At 46.9% G+C, this 19,349-nt stretch overlaps 1 protein-coding gene across 1 annotated transcript in view; it reads left to right on the forward strand.

Annotated features, from left to right (window-relative positions):
- NTN4 (netrin 4) overlaps nt 1-17,676 on the forward strand; it is a 42,046-nt gene extending 24,370 nt beyond the window's left edge. Inside the window, exons 5-11 of the mRNA XM_088532948.1 lie at nt 2,702-2,828; nt 4,707-4,895; nt 9,735-9,948; nt 10,625-10,737; nt 12,465-12,533; nt 14,600-14,770; nt 17,385-17,676. Coding sequence (XP_088389074.1) covers nt 2,702-2,828; nt 4,707-4,895; nt 9,735-9,948; nt 10,625-10,737; nt 12,465-12,533; nt 14,600-14,770; nt 17,385-17,521 — 1,020 coding nt within the window. The 3' untranslated portion in view covers nt 17,522-17,676. The remainder of the gene's footprint in view (nt 1-2,701; nt 2,829-4,706; nt 4,896-9,734; nt 9,949-10,624; nt 10,738-12,464; nt 12,534-14,599; nt 14,771-17,384) is intronic.
- Nucleotides 17,677-19,349: the final 1,673 nt, after the last annotated feature.

Below are 19,349 nucleotides of genomic sequence, written 5' to 3' on the forward strand. Positions count from 1 at the left end.
ATAAATAACAGGTGACTTGAGTGCCTTTCTTCTTCAATGTAGCGTTTCTTTCTCACTGTGCAACATTTTGGAGCACAAACAGGGGAGAAACTATTTTATAAGATCTGAGCAAGAAAACACACGTATTTGCCATCTGAAAGGAAGCATTGGAAGGTAATAATTTAGCAACAAAAGGCCATGGAAGGAAGCATGCCCTAGCAACTGTCTTTGTATATAGAAATCAGTGGCTCGTTTATCTTGCACAAGTCAACTTTTGTAACACTGTTTGCATTGTGGCCGCTAATGACTGGCATTGCGACGGGGCTGTCAAGCTCGGACGGGAAACAGTGTGAAAGTGAACTGGGATGTAAAGACCTCATGACAAAATGAAAAATGGTATGAAAAGGATTTTCTGCCTAAATGAGTTGAGCCGTGCGAATGCTTAAAGCGGGGAGACGCATGGGGAATTGTGTTTGTGTACTTAGTGACGCTCTAAAATGACCCCAAATGGCTACGCCTTGTGCTTAAATGTAAATTGAGGTGAATGAAAAGGGAGGGGAAAAGTGCTCTCTCTGTTGTCAATGCATACGGGTCAAATTCTACTTCAGGGAAGATGCAGAGCTGCCGAGGCATCTCGGGGGCCGGGTATGTGGCTCCCAGCTCTGCCTTGGGCCCCCTCAGAGCGGCAGCCCCTGCTTTTTAGCTGCATTTCTCATTCCCGGCTTCCCCGTTGCTCTCTGATATGATGTAACATTCGCAGGGCACCTCCATCTTGTGTCTGGCCTCGTACTGCTCTTTCCAGCATGAATTTCTCCCAGGTGCGGGCAGCCTGTTAGCACTGACATTTTGCATGCCGCTGCTTCGCTTTTCCTTCTCTTACTTCTTCTTCTGTCTATTCCTATTTTTAGTTGTCGTGGTATTTCTTTCTAATGAAAATAAATACCTGCCTGCTTATGGGCTACAAGAAAACGCTTGCAAATACTTGGTTCCTTTGTTGCTGCCACTGCATAAGGATCTTTCCTGTCTTACTGGAATTAGACAGAGGAAAATCAAGACTTTTCTTCAATAAGGCAGAGCTGGGATGGAGGGATTTAAAACAGAGATGTTTCGGGAGGTAATCATTACAATGCTATTAAAAGAGAACAAGTACAGGAGCGGAGGCAAGGTTTTTGCAGCGCTGAGGTCTGACTTCCATCGCCCTGCTCTGGCTCTGCACTGCTCGGTGTGCTTCTGCCGTGGCACCAGCGAGCTCCTCAGCGGGGAGGCGGCCGCGCTCTCCACCGGTGCCCTGGGATGCATCATCCTTCAGGGGTTCATAGGTGCCGCTCGGTATCGCAGCCCTGTGTCATAATGCTGCACGGCGCTTGCTGACCGAGCTCCCGCCGGGATGCTGACTGATTGAGTTCCCACTGGCTCCTCCACGTCCCACTGCTGAAGTGCTCAAGGCCCATCTGGCTGTGGCTACAGCGGGCCTATTTACCCACCAGGTTTTGCTGTGGCTCCTTCTACCCAGGAACGAGCCAAGGGACTGTGCTGGGCACAGGCACAGTTCAGGCTTTTTAGCAGCTATCACTGAACAGCCAAAGGCTTTGCAAAAAAACCCTGCCACAGCCACCGTAAAAGTGTTTGGGGTTCAGTCATGAGATGTCCACAAGATCCAGGTGGGTTGAACAGATTTATGTTTCCATACAGCTGGATGCTTTGGGGTATATAAAGTACCTCTAAAACATTTGTCTGTGTGTGGACCGAAGAAAGATCCAAGAGAAAGGCAAGTTTTACTGAAGAGTGTGAATTTAGGAGAGGGGGGGATTTGAAGGTTTGGAAGAAGAACATTTTGGAAGTGGCCTGACAGAAAAATTGAAAGTATGAGGCCCTCTTGAGAACTAAATATGTCAGCTGCAAGACTGTCTTTTTTCCTTTGCATTTTCCTCTTATTCTTTTCCTAAGTGAGCCCATCCTGAAGAATATAGATGGCTTCACTATGCCAAGCCAAACAGACCAGCTAATATCCACCGTGAGGCCAAAATAGTGCGGCAAACTGCTGGTTTAGTATTTGCCCTTTTAGCTGAGCTGCTTTCGGTGGCCTGTCAGATTGCACCCCGGTGCACACGGCCGCCTCGCTGTGCTGTATCCTATTCTTGCCTGCTTGATGATCCCAGCATTTTAATAAGCCAGGAGAGAATTGCGTGAAAAGTCTTTGAAAGGTTTTGCTGTTTGCCTTGCTGTTTAAAAGTCTTGCAAGGACTTTCCAGGTCGATTTTAAAGTTTCATCTGTACCACTTGCTTCTGACGCTGAGGAGACAGCAGCGAAAATCTGTTGAGAAAGAGAAGTTTCGGCTCCAGTGGGGCCCTGAGCAACAAAACTGTATTGCAAAGAAAACGCTGCAGGGCAGTTTGCCACCAAAGCTTGTGCTGGTTGCTCCCCGTTGGACTCAGAGCGCTGATTATAACAACATGATGACTCTCCAGGCTGGGAAGATGCCCCTGGGCTGTGCTTGATGCTTCTGCAGCCCTTTGGGGCCCATCTCCCCAGCATTCAGGAGTCTGCTTGAAATCAGAGCTGCTGAAGCAGGCAGCAAGGCAGGCCTTGTGCTAGCCCTCCTTCTAGTTCACCTCATCATGTGGGGCTATCAGGGTGCCTCCTGTACCTTGGCACTCCTTGTGCCCCAGAGACTCCTCAGGCTTTGCTGTGAGTGATCCTTGCTCTGTTTCCCCTTACTAGGTCCATGGGAAATGCATGTGCAAGCACAACACAGCAGGAGCCCATTGCCAGCAGTGTGCTCCGCTCTACAATGACCAGCCTTGGCAGGCTGCAGACGGCAAAACCGGAGCCCCCAGAGAGTGTCAGTGTAAGTAGCCAGCTGGGAAAAAGATGCAGCTGCAGGGCTGAAGCTCTTCCTCCTTGCGCACCTTTCCCTGCTGTTTCCAAGAGGCAGCAGATACCCAGGTGGCAGACAGCAGATATCCAGGTGGTGAAATACCTTAGTGAGCGGAGAGCCGGTGTCCCGCTCCCGCCCAGCGCCCCGAGCGTGTCTGCCCGTGGGGACAGCCCTGTTTGCGAGGCCGCTCACTCGCTGGCTCTCCCGCGGGGCCTAAGCACGTCTTGGGAGATGTGGCCGGCTGTCTGGCAGGCTGCAGCTCACCGCAATGATCTGGAGATGGCAGGGCTGGAGAGGGGAGATACAGCTGTGGAGAAGGAGTGTGTGCACTTCTCTTCTGGGCCTTTTTCATCTTGCGGTCATGCCAGCCACAGCCAAGAGCAGTTTGTGGAGCTGCAGGCGTGCCAGGGGCTCGCTTATTCTCTTGTGCTGCTAAGGTGTAAAATGTTCAGCTATATGTGAGCTGTGGTCCACACTGTAACGGAGAGCTTAGAAGGCCCGTACAGACAGTTTGCCAGCCATCCCGCCTCTCGGTTCCCCCACCTGCCCACGCTGTCCCGGCCATGGGCAGTGCTGGTAACCAGGCTTGCAGGAGCTCTAGCCTTTTGCGGACACCCTACCTGCTCTGAGCACGGGGCACGGGCTGCTCTCATCCCCGCAGCTGGGGCTGGGCTGACCGAGCTCTCGCAGGCTGCGCCGAAGGCTGGAGGAGCCCCAGGCCGTGCTGTGCTGGGAGGCTCGGCCCTGCGGTGCGGCGGGTGCCACGGCAGCACGCGGGCGGCCTGCGGGCTCCCACCCTGGTGAGGGCTCTGGGCACCATGGCTATCTGGCCAGCAGCACCTCAGCTCGCATCGCGCTGTCTATATGGGCTTCGGCGAGGATATTCTCCAAGAGAGGGACATCCCCTCGCAGCATGTGATGCATTGTGGGTGCAATGGATTTCACTAGACTTCAGAAGTGCAGGCGTGTAGGCTCCCTCCAGCACCCACGCAGGGATAGGGGGATGCCACCCCGCAGGTGCCTTTTCCCTCCTCTTCCCTCCATGAGGGACATGCAGGGGTGAGGTGCTCCTGCTGCTGGCACAAGCATGGCGAGCCGGGCTCTCCCACTGCCTCGTCCTGCGCAGGGCCAGCAGGGCCCTCGGGGAAGGCAGCAGCGTGGGTCCACGCGTGGGCACCGCAGCTGCTGCACGTGGAGGGCTCAGCAGCCTCTGGTTTGTGCCTGGTGCATTCATATTAAATTGCAGCTCCATCCAAACCCTGGGGATGCTTTAGAGCTCCATTTCATTTAAGTTGAGCAAACAGGCCCTGCCTCTTGCTGCGTTGTTCTGCCAGCCGAACTTCTCCCATCCAGCCAGCAGCTGCTCAGGTACGGACACATTTTCCTCCAAGACCTGACCGGCTCAGCCTGAGGGCTGCGACACTCACCCGGCCCTAACAGCGACTTTTAAGACTCAGTGTCTCCAGGGCCTCCAACACAGCCTCTTCTTCCCCCAGGGGCAGAGGGGCAGATGATTCAGGTGATCCCTTGCATAATCTCTGACAACACTTTTGTTTTGCCACATCAAAAAAGAGCTACTAGAGTATGAAGTACAGTGTAAAAATATTTTTATTTTTCAAAAGTGAAAATAAAGCAACAAAAGAGAAGCTACCCTTTCTTAAATGTCATTCCTAGGGAGTGGGAAATGTGGATGCAAATGTTGAGATACCTCAAACATTTGAATAAATAGGATGTTCCTGTCAGGTCCGCCATTCCATAGTGCAGCTTGGGTTTTCATTTCTTTTTTATATAAATCAAGACCTTTCACTGCCTCAGGACGTCTTTATGTTCCCTTTGGCTTCATTGCAGCTTGCAAGTGTAATGGGCATGCAGACACTTGTCATTTTGACATGGATGCGTGGCTGGCGTCGGGCAACCGCAGCGGTGGCGTCTGCGACAACTGTCAGCACAACACGGAGGGGCAGCACTGCCAGCGCTGCAAGCCGGGCTTCTACCGGGACCTCAGAAGGCCTTTCTCTGCCCCAGACGCCTGCAAACGTAAGTCAGTGTCCTTTATACTGGGTGCTAAATAAAATAGTTAAATAAATACTGGTTGAATAGAAGGGTGTCAGGTGTCTGAAAGGTGAGGTCTTCCTGCTCCAGCTTGGAGCTATCCTTTTGCTCCAGCAAAGGACAGGGAGCTCTCAGCAATATATTGACCGAATTCCCTCACTGGTGCTGTTTGCAAAAGGCCATCATGAGGTTTGCAGAATGAAAGTCGGCAACAGGGGCTGACTAGTGTCTCCCGAGGATCCCTCTAGCTTTGTGGTGGGGGAAAAGAGATGGTTCATTAATGTTCTCTGGCTATTTATGGAGAGTAATACTATCTGTGTATGTCCTTGTTTGGTGATGACTGAGACCCTGGGACGGGGGTGCCTTGGCCAAAGGGGGTGCAGTCAATAAAAAGCATCGCCCACCAGCATGTGTTCGCAGCAGCAGGTGGATACGGAGGGAGAAACAGGAACACAAGCTAAGTGATATGCCAGAATGCATGACAGCAAGGAAGCTAGGCCGGAGGGGATGATTTGGCCACATGTGAAATTAAATATTTCCCAAGGAAAAGCAGCGATCCAAGAGCAAAGCTCTCCAGGGACCTGTGTGAGCCATAGTGACTCACTGGAGGGGACTCCAGATCCCCAAACCACTCTGAGCTAAATATAGGGGCCTGTCATACTCACTGCTATGCACCATATGGCCACCCACTGACTCACTGGATTTTTTCTGACTGACCCAATCTGGAGCGGGGTCTTCAGGCAGGAGTGGCAGGGAAAAAAAAAGCCACATATGCCCCATTTATGTCACTGGAGGGAACACCGAGCACATTATCATCTTCCAAAAGAGAAAACTTAGTTTGAACAAGGAGGATCCGGCAGCTCCTTTCCATGCCAGAGAGCTGCACTCTGGACTTGGATCACATGTGCAGTTTCACTTTCGTCTCCGGGCCACAGAGGGAATTACCTCTTTCATCCGGCTCTCGCTCTGCCAGTTCTCCTCCTGAGGCTTCCTGAGGCACAGCCAACATGCCAGGGAAACCTTCCTCTTCTTGACCTTTCACTCATGCAAAAGATGAGCAGTAGCATCTGTGTATTTTGCAAACCTGATGCTCCACACGGAATCCAACAGGATTGACCACAGGTCTCCATTACTCAAGTAAATAATTTGTTTGCTGCTGTAATATGTACATTAAAAAAAAAATAAGAGCTTCTTTAATTACTTTTCAAAGTCCCTTTACCTACCCACATATGCTGAAGACACAAGTCCTTTAAACAAGTATGCTGAAGACACAAGTGCTTTAACTGTGGCTGTGCTGCCTTCACTAGGATTTGAATTCTTTTAAATCTTGTTGAATGTACATGGCAGTGCATGTCAGGGATGGGCATTTCTAAGTTTTGAAGACAAATTGACTGTTGCCATTCAATTGCCATTGAGTGGTCAATGTCTCCTATCCACACAAGCCGTTAAGGAAGTGAAGTTTTACAAGGACTATGATACAGTTTTCCCAGGACTCTGGTCCTTGTAGCAGGTTAGTGCTATTTGACACAGTTCCAGCTGAACAGCAAATGCTCAATGACTGTTAGATTAAATTATATAAGGCAGCAAGTCTACACCTGGAACATTTCCAAGGTCTATGTCATAGTTTGCAATAATAAGGAACATGTGTGATGCCCTGTTATTTTGTCAGGGAAAGCCACAGAATTGCCTACTTACTTCTGGCTCAAATCACCATTATTGCTTAACTGCAGAGTAGCAATGAAAATTTTTAAATACCAAGGTCAAAGTAAATAAAAGAGTTGTTAAGCCATAATCTTTAAGGATACTTAAAATATTTTTTTGGGCAGAGAGTGTATAATATTTGCTCAGGAGTAGGTGTGTACCAGATAAAATGAGACATTTACCATGTGAAACAGCAGTCTGTACTACTGAGTCTTTCCCCTCGCCATGCCTATTGGTCCTTTTCTTTACATCCCTTATGAATTTTTAAGCCTCAGCTATAGTACAATTGCAGACAATAAATCAGGTTTCATAACTGATGAGATTTTTTTTGCTTTTGGACTGTAGGGTTTTTAGGGTAAATGTTTGTCATTTCCAAAGGTTAACTGACAGCTTGCCAATCCAGGGAGGGAAATTCAGCCCCTTTGGCGTACCATTCCCTGGATTTCACTTCCAGACAGTACCTCTGAAGCACAGACAGCTTTTCCTTCCTGTGTGCAAGGAAGTCACATACAAAATACTGCTACAGAATACAATGATGCATATTGGCATACTGGAAACCCCATAACTCAGGTATTACCAAGATGCCCATGAGATGGAGTCATCCCCTCACCTCACGGACATCCTCCATGACATGCTACAAAAAAATAGTTTGTAGATGCTTTAGCTACTGCTCTGCTGCTTTTCCCGTCCTCCTTGGGATTGCGTCTCCTGCAACAAATACTACAGTGAGTTGCAGATAGGTTGAAAGGAGGAAAACTTAAAATCAACTCCAATGTGGCAGACCATGAGATAACAGTAAGTGTAGGCACCAGATTTCACATCATCTGTGAGAATCTTTAGAATTCTGTCTGAGTGTGGAGGTGCTTGGTCTTATTTTCATGCAATTCTTTTACAGTTTGTGTAACTTTCACTTTTGAGCATGAGAGTATCATTTCTGCACATACCATGTAGTGATGGGGAGCATTTTATTCCACTGCCATTTCTCAGCATGCTGTTCCCACCACAGCACATCACAAATATTTTTCATATTATAAATCTACCACTGCTAGTATCTAGATTAATACTAGTCAGTGTTACAAAGTGGGCTCCATCCCAAGATGCAAGACCAAAAAACTTTAATTTGACAGCTTTAATCCATTGACACCCCAAGCATCACTTCCTTCTCCAGAAGGGAACCCAGCTGCAGAACCAGCCTTACCTCTTGGAGAAACTTCAGCTAATTTGAAAATCTCTCTTAAATGAACTCCACTCCAAACAAATAAGACAAAATTCTGAATTTCCATTCAAAATTGTTTTATCGCTGTGGGCTGCTATTTTACATGTGCTGCAGTTTCTGGAGTGCTTTGAGATTTCTTCAGGGAAGAACTTTGTCCACAGAACAAATTTACACAGACGTGACGAATAGGGAGGAGCACATAGGGACAGGACAAGCCTTTAGAAACACACCTCTTTACAGCTTTAATTTAAAAAATACAACCAGTTGCATTATCACTTTTCATGGCCTTCAGTCCCTTATGAGTTTGATATTGTGCTTTTCACAATGCCCTTTGTAAGATTAATTTTCTTTCTTCACCACAGTGTTGCCACTGAATTTCCCAATTTCCTGTTAGGCAAAAAATAAAATAAAATAAATTTTAAAAAAAGAAATGAGAAAGCTTTAACCGAGATGTAAAGAGCTGCACTGGATTCCAACAGATTTGGGAGTGAAATTCAGCCGAAGCGAATTGAGCCTGTGTCTCTGACTGGTGGGTTTAGCTTGCCGGCTGCATGAGAACAGTACAGTGCTAAGTGCTTGAAATTTCCCCTGAAGGGGCTGAGGAATGCCATAAATATCCAGTGCGCCTCGCAGGAAAATAGAGCATTCAGATCCGTGTGTCAGGTGTAAAACACTTCACAGGCTTCAGGAGAAAGGTATGCAAGTCTCGCTGAGCCCTGTTGAAAACTGTGCTATTAGAAGTGCTGGAGTTCACTGCCTGCAGCTAGTTACACTCTTTGTGGAGAGGCTTTCTAATCTTTTAATTTTATATAATTATATTTGGTGGGGGGAATGGAAAGGGTGGGGAAAATGTGAGGATTACTTTGACAAAGATTCTGGAATCCCAGTCTCCTCTGTAAATTGTCTGCCAATATTATTTCATCCTCTAATATTTTAAAACTACAGGTATGTCGAATCCCTCAAACCACAAAAATGTCATCAGAGCAGGTTTAAATACATGTATGCCACACTAAGTGTTTTAGGACAAAGCACGGTTGTGTTACACGAAGTGCCGTTTCTTTCTATTGCCTTCACAGCTGCAAAATAAATATTTGGTTTAGTATTTGGTGAATTTTTTCCTTCCAAATAGTGTTTCTTTTTCCCACAGGAAATTCGCTTTTTAAGTAAATGGAAACTTAGGCAAAAGTATTCCAGGGAGATCTTGATTATTTTTTCATCAATCGTCATCAATTTCCATGTCCAAATAGCCAGGATTTCAGGGTTTTGGTTTACACTTTTGACAATTAGAGGTCAGAATTTTTTAAAAAATATGTCTTAGATTTTTTTTTCCCTTAAAATATTATGTTATCGATGGAGCAACAGGCCCAATGTGTTCATACAAAAAAAAGGGGGGGAGAGAGAAGGGAAATTTCAAGGGAAATTTCGAGCCATCTGACCCAGGTGTCCTTCTTGATTTGGGAGGCTAGCCATACCCTGGTTGACTGTGTCCCGATGCACTTCCAGGTCATCGTTCAGCTGTAAGTGGTTGTGAGGGAGGCGGATAGAGCATCCCCCTCCCACCGTTCATCCCAACCTTGTGAGAGAGGTGAAGAGAGCCCCCGCCGTTGGTCTGGGATCAGATCAGCGGAGGGATCGCACAGAGGGATCAGATCAGCGAGGGGATTGCGCAGATCCCTGCAGCTCCTCACGCCGATGCGCACCCAGCAAACCCACATTTCAGAGCACATGCCAAAGCTAATCTCTGAGTGCAGCCAGACTTTGTTTAATGTTTTGAAATGAAATGACACCTTTGCAGGCAAAGGGAGGAACTGCAAAGGTGCCCGGGTTCCTTCCCGCAAGGAAGTGCCCGGGTCCCATTTGAGCCTCAAGGCCGGGCCCTGACGCGCCTCTGCCTTCCCTCCCTGCAGCCTGCGCCTGCCACCCGGTGGGCTCGGCCACGCTGCCGCTGGGACCTCGCACCTTCTGCGACCCCAGCAACGGCGACTGCCCCTGCAAGCCCGGCGTGGCGGGGCCCCGCTGCGACCGCTGCCTCCTGGGCTACTGGGGCTTCGGGCCCTACGGCTGCCGGCCCTGCGACTGCGCCCGCCGCTGCGACCCGCTCACCGGCGACTGCCTCAGCGGGTGAGTCGGGCCGCAACGCGGCGTGTGAAGAGTAGGCACGGGGGAAATGCTGCCACGTAGGGTGGCGTCAAATATTTCAGGGTGAAGAGGGAACCAAGGCTGTGCACTGCTTCAGTTACAAGCAGAACGGCTCGAGTCAGCAGCACGTTTGGGTTAGTTGTCCTCTGTGCCTGTGTGGGCGCCTGTGGGGCCAGCATCTCTTGTGTTCTTTGTGGTTTCATCCCTCAGCCGCTCCAGGGGTGAAACGTGAGCCCTGCAGAGACCCGAGTGAGTGGAGATGAAGGCTCTGTTAGCAGCTTTACTGCTGCCATGCAGCCAGCACTGCTTGCCATGGATGTAGAGCCAAGCTACAGCTCACTGAAGTGATGGTGGCACATTTTAAAAATAGCCGACTGCCTGGATCTTATATCTTTCTCTTTTTTTTTTTTTTCCTGTACTGATGATATTTATAGTGTAGTAGTTCCTAGAGGGCATTTTAATCCAAAAATGGATTCATAACCCACTCCAACAAAGAGCAAACTCTTCACTTCTTAAAATTGTTCCTCCTGTCTGGGTGTGTTTAATAAAATCAAGATGCGGAGAGAAAGTTCTGGCTGGAAAACGTATTTAGTGGTAGATGGTGGAGGACTCTGCTCACCTCAGGAGGAAGGCTTACCGCGTCCTTCCCTTCCCACAGCGCCGACGTAGACTGGCATCACGAAGTGCCTCCTTTCCAGCCGGTGCTCAACGACAGCGAGCCAGCCTGGGGCTGGGAGGACGAGCAAGGGTTTTCAGCACTGCGACACTCTGGTAAGATCGCTTTGCCCCAGACCTCTTGCTAGGAGCTGACGTGGAAACCGTCTCTTGCGCTGGCTGGTAATTAACGCCTCCACAACTAATTGCAGGAGGGAGCGTATGTTCTCATGTTACGTTCTGTTCAGTCACCTGCACCCCTTCACCAATCTGCACACCCTTAAGGCTCGTTCAGTCAACAGATATTAAGACATGCAAAATCCAGGCAGATGTTCCAAGCTCAAAACCTGGTCTGAGTGTTTAGGTGCCAGCAAGCCAAGAATTACCCACCTGAATTTTCAGCCCAAGCTCGGAAGCTTTTATAAGCTTCAGTCAGATCATTTAATAATTCTATTGCGTATGTTTTTAAAGGCTCTTTTTGTTTTATTTTGTCCATAATGTTTTAAATGTGCCTTTACATTTACCAGAGCTAACACATTTTGTTGGACAACATAAAAACATTGTTTAGAGCATGATGCTCCGTTTAATGGACAGAGATGTAGGAGATTTATGAATCAACAATTCAACAACAATTTTGTCATGAATTATAGCTTAAGATACAGTTACAGATAGCCTCATATTTCAGGTTCAGTTTCAGGGAGAGAAGTTATTTTCCTCCTTTTCTCGTAGTTTGGACACTCCGGGTTGTTGGTAAGCAGCCTGGCCATAGTGTGCAGCTCCTGTGCTGGTGAGTGCAGCCAGATGAAAATGTCCACCCTCCCTCAAAGCCATTACATACAAGCAAGTGTAGTTGCCTGCATTTTCAGAAAACTGCATGAAAAAATCTTGAAGATACAATACTTGAGTTAATTGAAGGAAAAGTCCCGTCATTTGTCCAGGCAGCTTAATTTTAAACATAAGCAAGCATATAATGGTTTTCTTTGCTCTAAGCTCATGGAAGTCATTAATCTGCCTTAACCTGTACATTTCTTTTCAAAATTTTGTCTGGGACTTTACGGTATAGAAAATACGGCAGGGAAAGTCATGCTTATTATTTGCATCCTAATGCAAAATAATAAGGCCTTTGTCTTCTTTCTTTTTAATCAGTAAACGAAAAATAATTGCCCTTGAACTAAGACTGTATATTGAACCTGGGTCTGAAAACAGGGCTTTTTGCATCGTGCTTGTTTGGACTGGGTGAATACCTTCTGCCAAGGTAACCTGCCTGTAACACAACTAAACTCCTCTGAAGTACTGAGTCCTGGAAGGTCATAGTACAGGATGTCATGTCTTTGACTGGGAAACCCTTGGTCTCTGACAGCAAAGGAGACATTAAGCTGGTGCATTTGCCAGTGGTTAGGAATTAGCTAGAAAGCTGGGGAGGTTTCGCTGCTCAGTAGCAAGATGGGAGCAGCCCAACTGCAGAGTGTATAATTTGTCTTCACCTTAATTATGATCGATTATGGCTGAGCAAGTTAGAGAAGAATCAGACCACCGGAATTGTCCAGCAGTGGCTGCCTCTCCCAAGGCCTTCACAGGGGGATTTTGACCATTTCCTACTTTTTAAAACATACCGTCTGCAGCTTATCAGGGAGCCAACCACAAGAGAAATACTGGCAAATTTCCTACAGGCATCAGATGGGCTAAGAGGACCCCTCACATTCTCTGTTTCCAGACTGATCTACCTCACTAAAGTTGAAGGCAAAGATTACGTATCTTTTTACCTGGTGTATTCCCAAGTTTCAGCGAAGACGCCCATCTGTTACATGCAACACATGGATGTTTGCTTCATTCTCTTTCCACAGGTAAATGCGAATGTAAAGAACAAGTTTTAGGGAATCCCAAGGCTTTCTGTGGAATGAAGTACACCTATGGTGAGTTGCTCGATGTGGTGGGTGGCGTATAAAGGAAAGATATTTACAAGTCTGCATAAGAGCAGAGGAGCGTCCGAGGTGCTGCTTGTTGCACTGAGCTCTCGAATCAGTAAGGGCTGCAGAAGGGAAATATCATAGGTTAAGCCTTTTACTGCAGCATGGGAGCGGAGATAGCTATCCCATAAAAGTTCACTGGGTATTTCACTGGACAGATATGCAGTCTGTCTTCAGTTTCACTATTTCAAGGATCATTTTCAAGGGGAAATTATAAGTATAGGTTTGTTTGCAGACGTGAACCTTTGCCTGGTATTTCCTGCCTTCCCGGAGCTCCCCAGGGAGCTTGGCTGTATAAGAGCTTTCCCTGGTACCAGCTGCTGCTCCTGGGCACAGTGTCCAGAGCCCACGGTGGCGAGGGCACATCCTGTCCCACCACTGCGTACACTCAGTAGCGGGCACTGGAGTGCTTCAGCCATGTAAACCCTTGGGCTGCTTAATCTTCAGAAGGATCCTAGGACTTTTTTTAATGTCTTCAAATGTATTTCAGTATCAAATAGATATTGTGCCTGGTCAAGCTTGATGAAAGCATTGCCCCTCTTGTCAGCCATGTACCCGTGTGCTAAAATCTCAGGAAATTGCAGGAAAATAGAGATGGAAAGGTCTCTGAGAGCCTGTCTAGGTCTGAGGCAGACTTGAAAGAATTATTATTAAAAACGTATTGCTGAAACTGTATCTGTAGACCAGGTGCCCGAAGCATTGTCTAGAAACCACTAAATCTGAATTAAACTGAACCGGAGGAGGGACTGCGATCACTGCACAAGACACTCCACTGAGAACTGCTCTGGCAGCTACTAGGAGCTTCATGGGCAAAAACCCCTCAGGTCTGTGCTAGCAAACTGGCTCCTTCAGACCACTGCAGAGCAAGGAATGTTTTTCTAACACTCCCTTCCTTCACAATCTTCCAGAGGTTTTTTGCACCTGTTCCATCTCACACTGAACTTGAAAATGCACTGGGAGATAATCCATAACCTCTGCAGAGCAGAGCAGCCCGCAAAGGGAAGTTCAAGGGGCCGCGACTCATTGAAATATAGCCCTGGCTTAGTGATATTAGGAAAAAATCTCATTCTGCTTTGCCCTCCTTCCTGATCGTGATAGTGACTGTGTTTAATCTTGTGGAAGATAAGAAGAAAAAAAAAGTTTCAAAAATGCCAAGTTCATAAATCTTATCTGTCTAAAGTGCACTCTGGCTTCCCACCCTTTCATCACACAACATGCAAAGGTATCTGCTAAACAGGAGACACAGATGAATTATGGGGCTCATCATGAGCTTCGGGAGGCCACACTGTAGGAGGAAAGGGTTCCTATGCTTCACAGCATGCACCCTAGATAAAGTACTGCCATGCAGAATGCCTGCCTCTGCGGGTGTCAGTGCACTCTGGAAGTTGCCCATGCACGAGGCCCATGCCATGCAGGGGCACAGGAAGGGGATTGCCAGCTCTCACTGAGTTTCTGGCCCATTATGTGTGGGAAATCCAAACGCTGGAGTGTGTCTGTTGCTATCTGTGGGCTCAGAAATGCCCACAGTTTGCCTCAGTCCACGCTGATGTGTCAGTCTCTGCCACTGCCTTGGGTTTGGTGGTTCTGCCAAACTGCAGGACCAGCAGCAGGAGGCTCACCGAGGGCAGCCATTCTCCCTGCCTTGCTGCTTCCTGCAGGAGGACCACGCTCTGCAAAGCCTCAGGGTCCATCCCTAGAGCCAGGGCTTTCTGCCTGCTTTCCAGAAGCGCTAAGGAAGCAGAAGTATTTGCTGAGCTCCAGCGGAAAACAGGGCCATCAAAAGTTTTGGAAATCAGGTCATACACAGCTCCTGCTGCCTGCTGGGCAAGACTGTCATGGGCAGACTAAGCCAGGGTGTTCCTGGCAGTAACTGGGGAGAACCTATTACCTATTGCTGTGCCAAGCCAAGCCTCAACTTCAGCAAAGGTCATCAGGCTAATTCTGCTATAACCACATTAGACAAAGAGAGACTCTTACAAATACTTTATATTTTCTTTGTTTTAAATTAACAGTGATAAAGACAAAAATCTTATCAGCTCATGATAAAGGCTCCCATGCAGAAGTCAACGTGAAGATCAAGAAGGTCTTGAAATCTACAAAGCTAAAGATTCTCCGGGGCAAGAGGACTCTCTATCCTGAATCCTGGACTAACAGAGGCTGCACTTGTCCAATCCTTAATCCCGGTAAGTATTTCATTTTGACATCGTAAGAAGTGCACACTCACCATATTTACACATATTTCATTCTCACCCCCAAATTCCCTTATATCAGTGAACTTAATTGTAGCCTAATGTTGATTAAATTACTGACTTTTACTTCTTTTGGATTCCAAAAGCAATCTCTGTCAAATATGGATTTCCATAGAAAAACACCTTTTCATTCCACAGATTTTCAAAATGAGATCTTTCTTCATGAATTGCAATAAAGCTGAGTTCCAGCTTTACCAGGCTCATTGTATCCCCACAGGGAGATTTCATGCCTCGAGTATATGACATGTCTTTTCAAAACATATGCTAATCTGAATCCATATGAACACTCAGATCTCATCTGAGTCATGCTACTGTTCTGAAGTTATCATCTAATCTCAAGGGAAGATGTCCCTTTGAAAGTAATGTTTGCATTCATAAGATACAGAGGAAACTGTATTCTGCCCTCTGCAGTGAGAGGAGAGCTTCAGCTTCCTTTTTTTTTACTCTTATTTCACTGAAATGAAGTGTGATCAGTGCTAGTTAAACAGTGTGTGCAGCCTTCTGAAGGGATTGGGAAATGCAGACTCAGGGTTTTCTTCAACAAAGCAAAACTAAGATCCAGCTGACACACCTTTCTTTATGGCTCCCAGATAAAGTAAGTTACCAGCTAATTCAGATAAAGGATTTTCCTCCTGCAGTGTAAACACATCACTTGGGAATCATCCTATCAAAATGCAGGCTTAAGTATGGAGATTTCCTTTTAGATGCACAGCATTAGGAACTTCTTTTGGGAGGAAAGGGCTGTCTGCAAGGTTGAATCATGCAGAAAGGTTATTCATTGATGAAATATTTGCAGGCTTTCATCTCTACCTGAGTGAATGTATTTGGCTTTGAAGGCAAGAGCACAGCTGTAGCAGGAAGTCTTGTCGGGTGCAAGGGTCAGATGAATAAGCAGCACTGGGCAGGACTTTTCCATTTAAAAACTGTAGGATTTTTGGATAGTGGTAAAACACCGTAAATCCATAATTAAATAGATAGATACAGGTGTTTATTTTTTCCGTATGCAATGCAAGTCCAGGCACAGCTGCCCAACCAGAAACCTAAAGAAATGCTGTGGAAGCTGCCAGATGCCAGATACATGGGGTGGCCCCTCACCTGGCACAGAGCTCTGAGGCTCCACTGAGTTCCGTGGAGTTTCCCTGGCTTTCCCCAGCACAGGTGAGAGGGCCCACGGTGGCACAAGCAGTTAAACCGTTGCCATTTGGACATCAGTGCAAGAGTGAAGGGACAGACTCTCTGCAGCGTTTGGCACGCTGGCTGTTACTCCCCTCCTCCCTGCCACTGGCCAGATTGCTGTCAGAAAAAAACATCTGGCTGTTGCCTGGTATTTTAAGGTGCTAAAAAGTGTCTACCAAAAAAGCCAAAAGTGGGCTCTTTGCTCAGATATCCACAGTTTAGTGGAACAGTCTTTAACTCAACAGTTCTCCTGTGCAAGTGCTTTTCCACTCTTTCAACCTTGGACAGGTTGGTCAGGGAAGGTATCTGCAGTGTTGCCACCTCCTGTGATTTACACTGCAAAGCTTGGTGCTTTCTGGAAGTGCAGCTGCTGGAGTCTCCTCAGTTCACAGTCACACATTAATCTCAGTTTTCATGTTAAAAAGAAATAATGAAGTTTCTAAAATCTCTTGGTCCTAATGGGAAATCTTCAAAAATACCAGCTGTTCACATCATGCAGAGTCACAGATATCAAAGAGGAAAAAAAAAAAAAAAAGAATCCCAAGTATTTTTTTCTAAAATCTCATGATATTTTTTAGCTACCACATTCATTTCTGGATAGTTGCAATACCACATTAGCAGATTTAACCCCCTCTCAGGGTGAGAGCTTATGACCTCCAGATGAATAAACGACCAACAGCAGGATAAAAAGCCAAGCTGACATAAAACAATTTCCTGACGTAGAGCTTTAATGGAAATCACATCTCCTCAGAACACAGGGGAGATCAAAGATCAAAATTAAAAAAAAGCATATTTTTATTCTGTTTCACAATGCTGGAGTGATACCGAACAGGCTTTTAGAGATGTTGGCAAGAAGTAAAGACTCCAAACGTTTATCAAATCTCTGCAGGCTGCTGCTCAGATGATGAATGTGCGTAAGAGCCCCATGAGGGGATATTTACTGCACACACACACACGCAGGCACAGGCGCAGGGCAGCTTCCAGGAGGACAGGGATCACTGAAGTTTTCAGTGTCTCAGCCACCTTCCAGGGAACAAACTCCCCTTTACAGCTTCAGCTCTGCCAAGCACAAACGGACACAAACACAGAGTTCCTGGGAGCAGCACAGGATAAAACACAGAGCTCAAGCCCTGGCTTGCGGCATCCCAGTCGTTTGTTTCCTTTTATTTTTGCACTTCCATAAAGTCAGATTAAAAGTCAAATAAAGTCCTCCCGAGACAGCAGCCGATGTAATATTTGCTTTCCCTCTGAGAAAGTGGGTATGTCCCGTTTCTGTCTCCAGGTAGACAGCTTTCCTGGCAGACAAATGTGAGGAGTGATGTTTGTAACAGTGCTGAGCTGTGCAGCCCCTGACCACCTTGATCATTTGCAGGCTTGGAGTACCTGGTAGCCGGACACGAGGATGTGCGGACCGGCAGGCTCGTGGTCAACATGAAGAGCTTTGTCCAGCAGTGGAAGTCAGCCCTGGGAAGAAAGGTCCTGGAGATTTTGAAACGAGACTGCAACTAGGAGTGCACAACCACCTAAGGCCTTTCTTTATGCACAGAATGCAACCTTCGCGGAGAGGAGACCTCTAGGATGAAAACTGGAATGTGAGAAAATAGTGTCCAAATGTGTAGCGAGGTGTTCTGCTTTGTAGGCACTGTCTGAATTAACCCTTCCCAGCCAATGTTCATTTACTCTCCTTAGCTTCTTTGCAAGGGTGGCCACAGCTATGCTGAAGGAAATCAAAGCAAGGGTGGGTTCTTGTCCCACTCCAGTGCCATTCTGGAATAGTTCCTACGAAGCCACCCGGGACTCAATTGTCACCCCAGAGAGGCAAAGGAAGCCCCACTGTCACCGGGATAAATCCTGAGCAACTTCCAGAGCAGGGGACTGCCCCCCGAATTTGCTCCCGTGTGCGGTGGGGAAGAGAGGGCCGCAGTTGGGCACGGCTGCACGCATGCTGGGGCTGCCCCGAGGCTGCAGCCACGGGCAGGAGGGAAGGGGGTCGCTGCCTGTGCACCAGCCTGCTGACAGGCAGGTCCCATCCACCGCGTGCTCTTAGACAGGGGCCGGCTCTCGAGGGTGCAGTGGTCCTGAGCTTTTGACCATGAAGGGTTAAAAGAATGAACCTATCCCAGTGTAAATATGTTGTTGTATAAAGCACTTTACTACCTGCCACTTCATGGCATGGAAAGCCTAACTGTGTTGGGGGAAGAAGTCGTTGGAAGTGGCACAAGAGAAAATACTTATTGAAACAGAAGCACTCCTGAAAGCCCCGTTGTGGACGGCGTAAACGGTATAAAGGGAACGGCCGGCCTGGCACTGGCCACTCAGAGTATCTGAGGATGCAATTTGAAAGATAATGTATTTGCACTGAAGTCCTAATTTCAGACCAGCACTTGGACCCCATGGGTAGGACTCCAACAAGACTTCACAAACAGCATAAAACGAAGAAGAGACTTGGAAATAAAAAGCTGCAATCACCAGAGGAGAAAACTGCCTGCAGGAAAAGCAATGGATTCTGAGGACGGAAAGGACTCTCATTCACCTATCACAAGACAGTGATTCATGGTGGGCCTGGAGTTAATTTTATTTTTATGTTAGTATTTAAAACTGAACATTTGATTTGTTTTCTTCCGTGTTTTTGTTTGCAATATCTATGGTCATTATACTTCCTCATTAACACCAGTATGGAATATAGCACCGTTTACAGCACTAAAGTATATCTTTCTGTAAAGCATCTTTAAACACATTGCATAGAGTATATTTTGTTCATGAGTGTGAGGGGAGAGAAAAGGAACATGTGCAAGACCATAAAAGCCCAAGTCTACCAATCCGCTTTACTTATGTATTTTTCTTTCAAGGTCCTGTGGACTCCCAGAAAATGATATTATTTTGGTAATTTGTTTTTATATCTCATGTATGTAATAAATATAATATGATTTCAACATCTACATCTCTGGTTACTGTTCATGCCACTGGCAATGTCGTCTTCATGCCTGCGCTAAAGAGCATGCAATAAAGAGGGAAAATTGCCATGGGGCATCAATTCCCCTCTGTGGGGTAAAACTCACCATATGGCAAAAGGCCAGGCAAAATGGATGGCTCACGGAAATCCAGTTTCAGATCTATTTGGTGAGACTTCATTATAGGCCTTTGCCAAAAGAGAGGGCATTTCTACCTAAAATTTTCAAAGCTGACCAGATGGCTGAGCTGCAGAGTGGTATCTGATAGAGAGCAAAACATGGGGGATTTAAATCACACTCTCTGTCTACATTTGAAATCATAAAGGGGAATTAAAAAAAAAAAAAAGCCTGTGGGAAATGAACACTGTAGCAAAAGGTCTATAAAA

This window comes from Tinamus guttatus, unplaced genomic scaffold, assembly GCF_059628265.1.
Source record: "Tinamus guttatus ecotype Peru unplaced genomic scaffold, ASM5962826v1 Tinamus_guttatus_pri_ptg000472l, whole genome shotgun sequence".
Lineage (NCBI taxonomy): Eukaryota > Metazoa > Chordata > Aves > Tinamiformes > Tinamidae > Tinamus > Tinamus guttatus.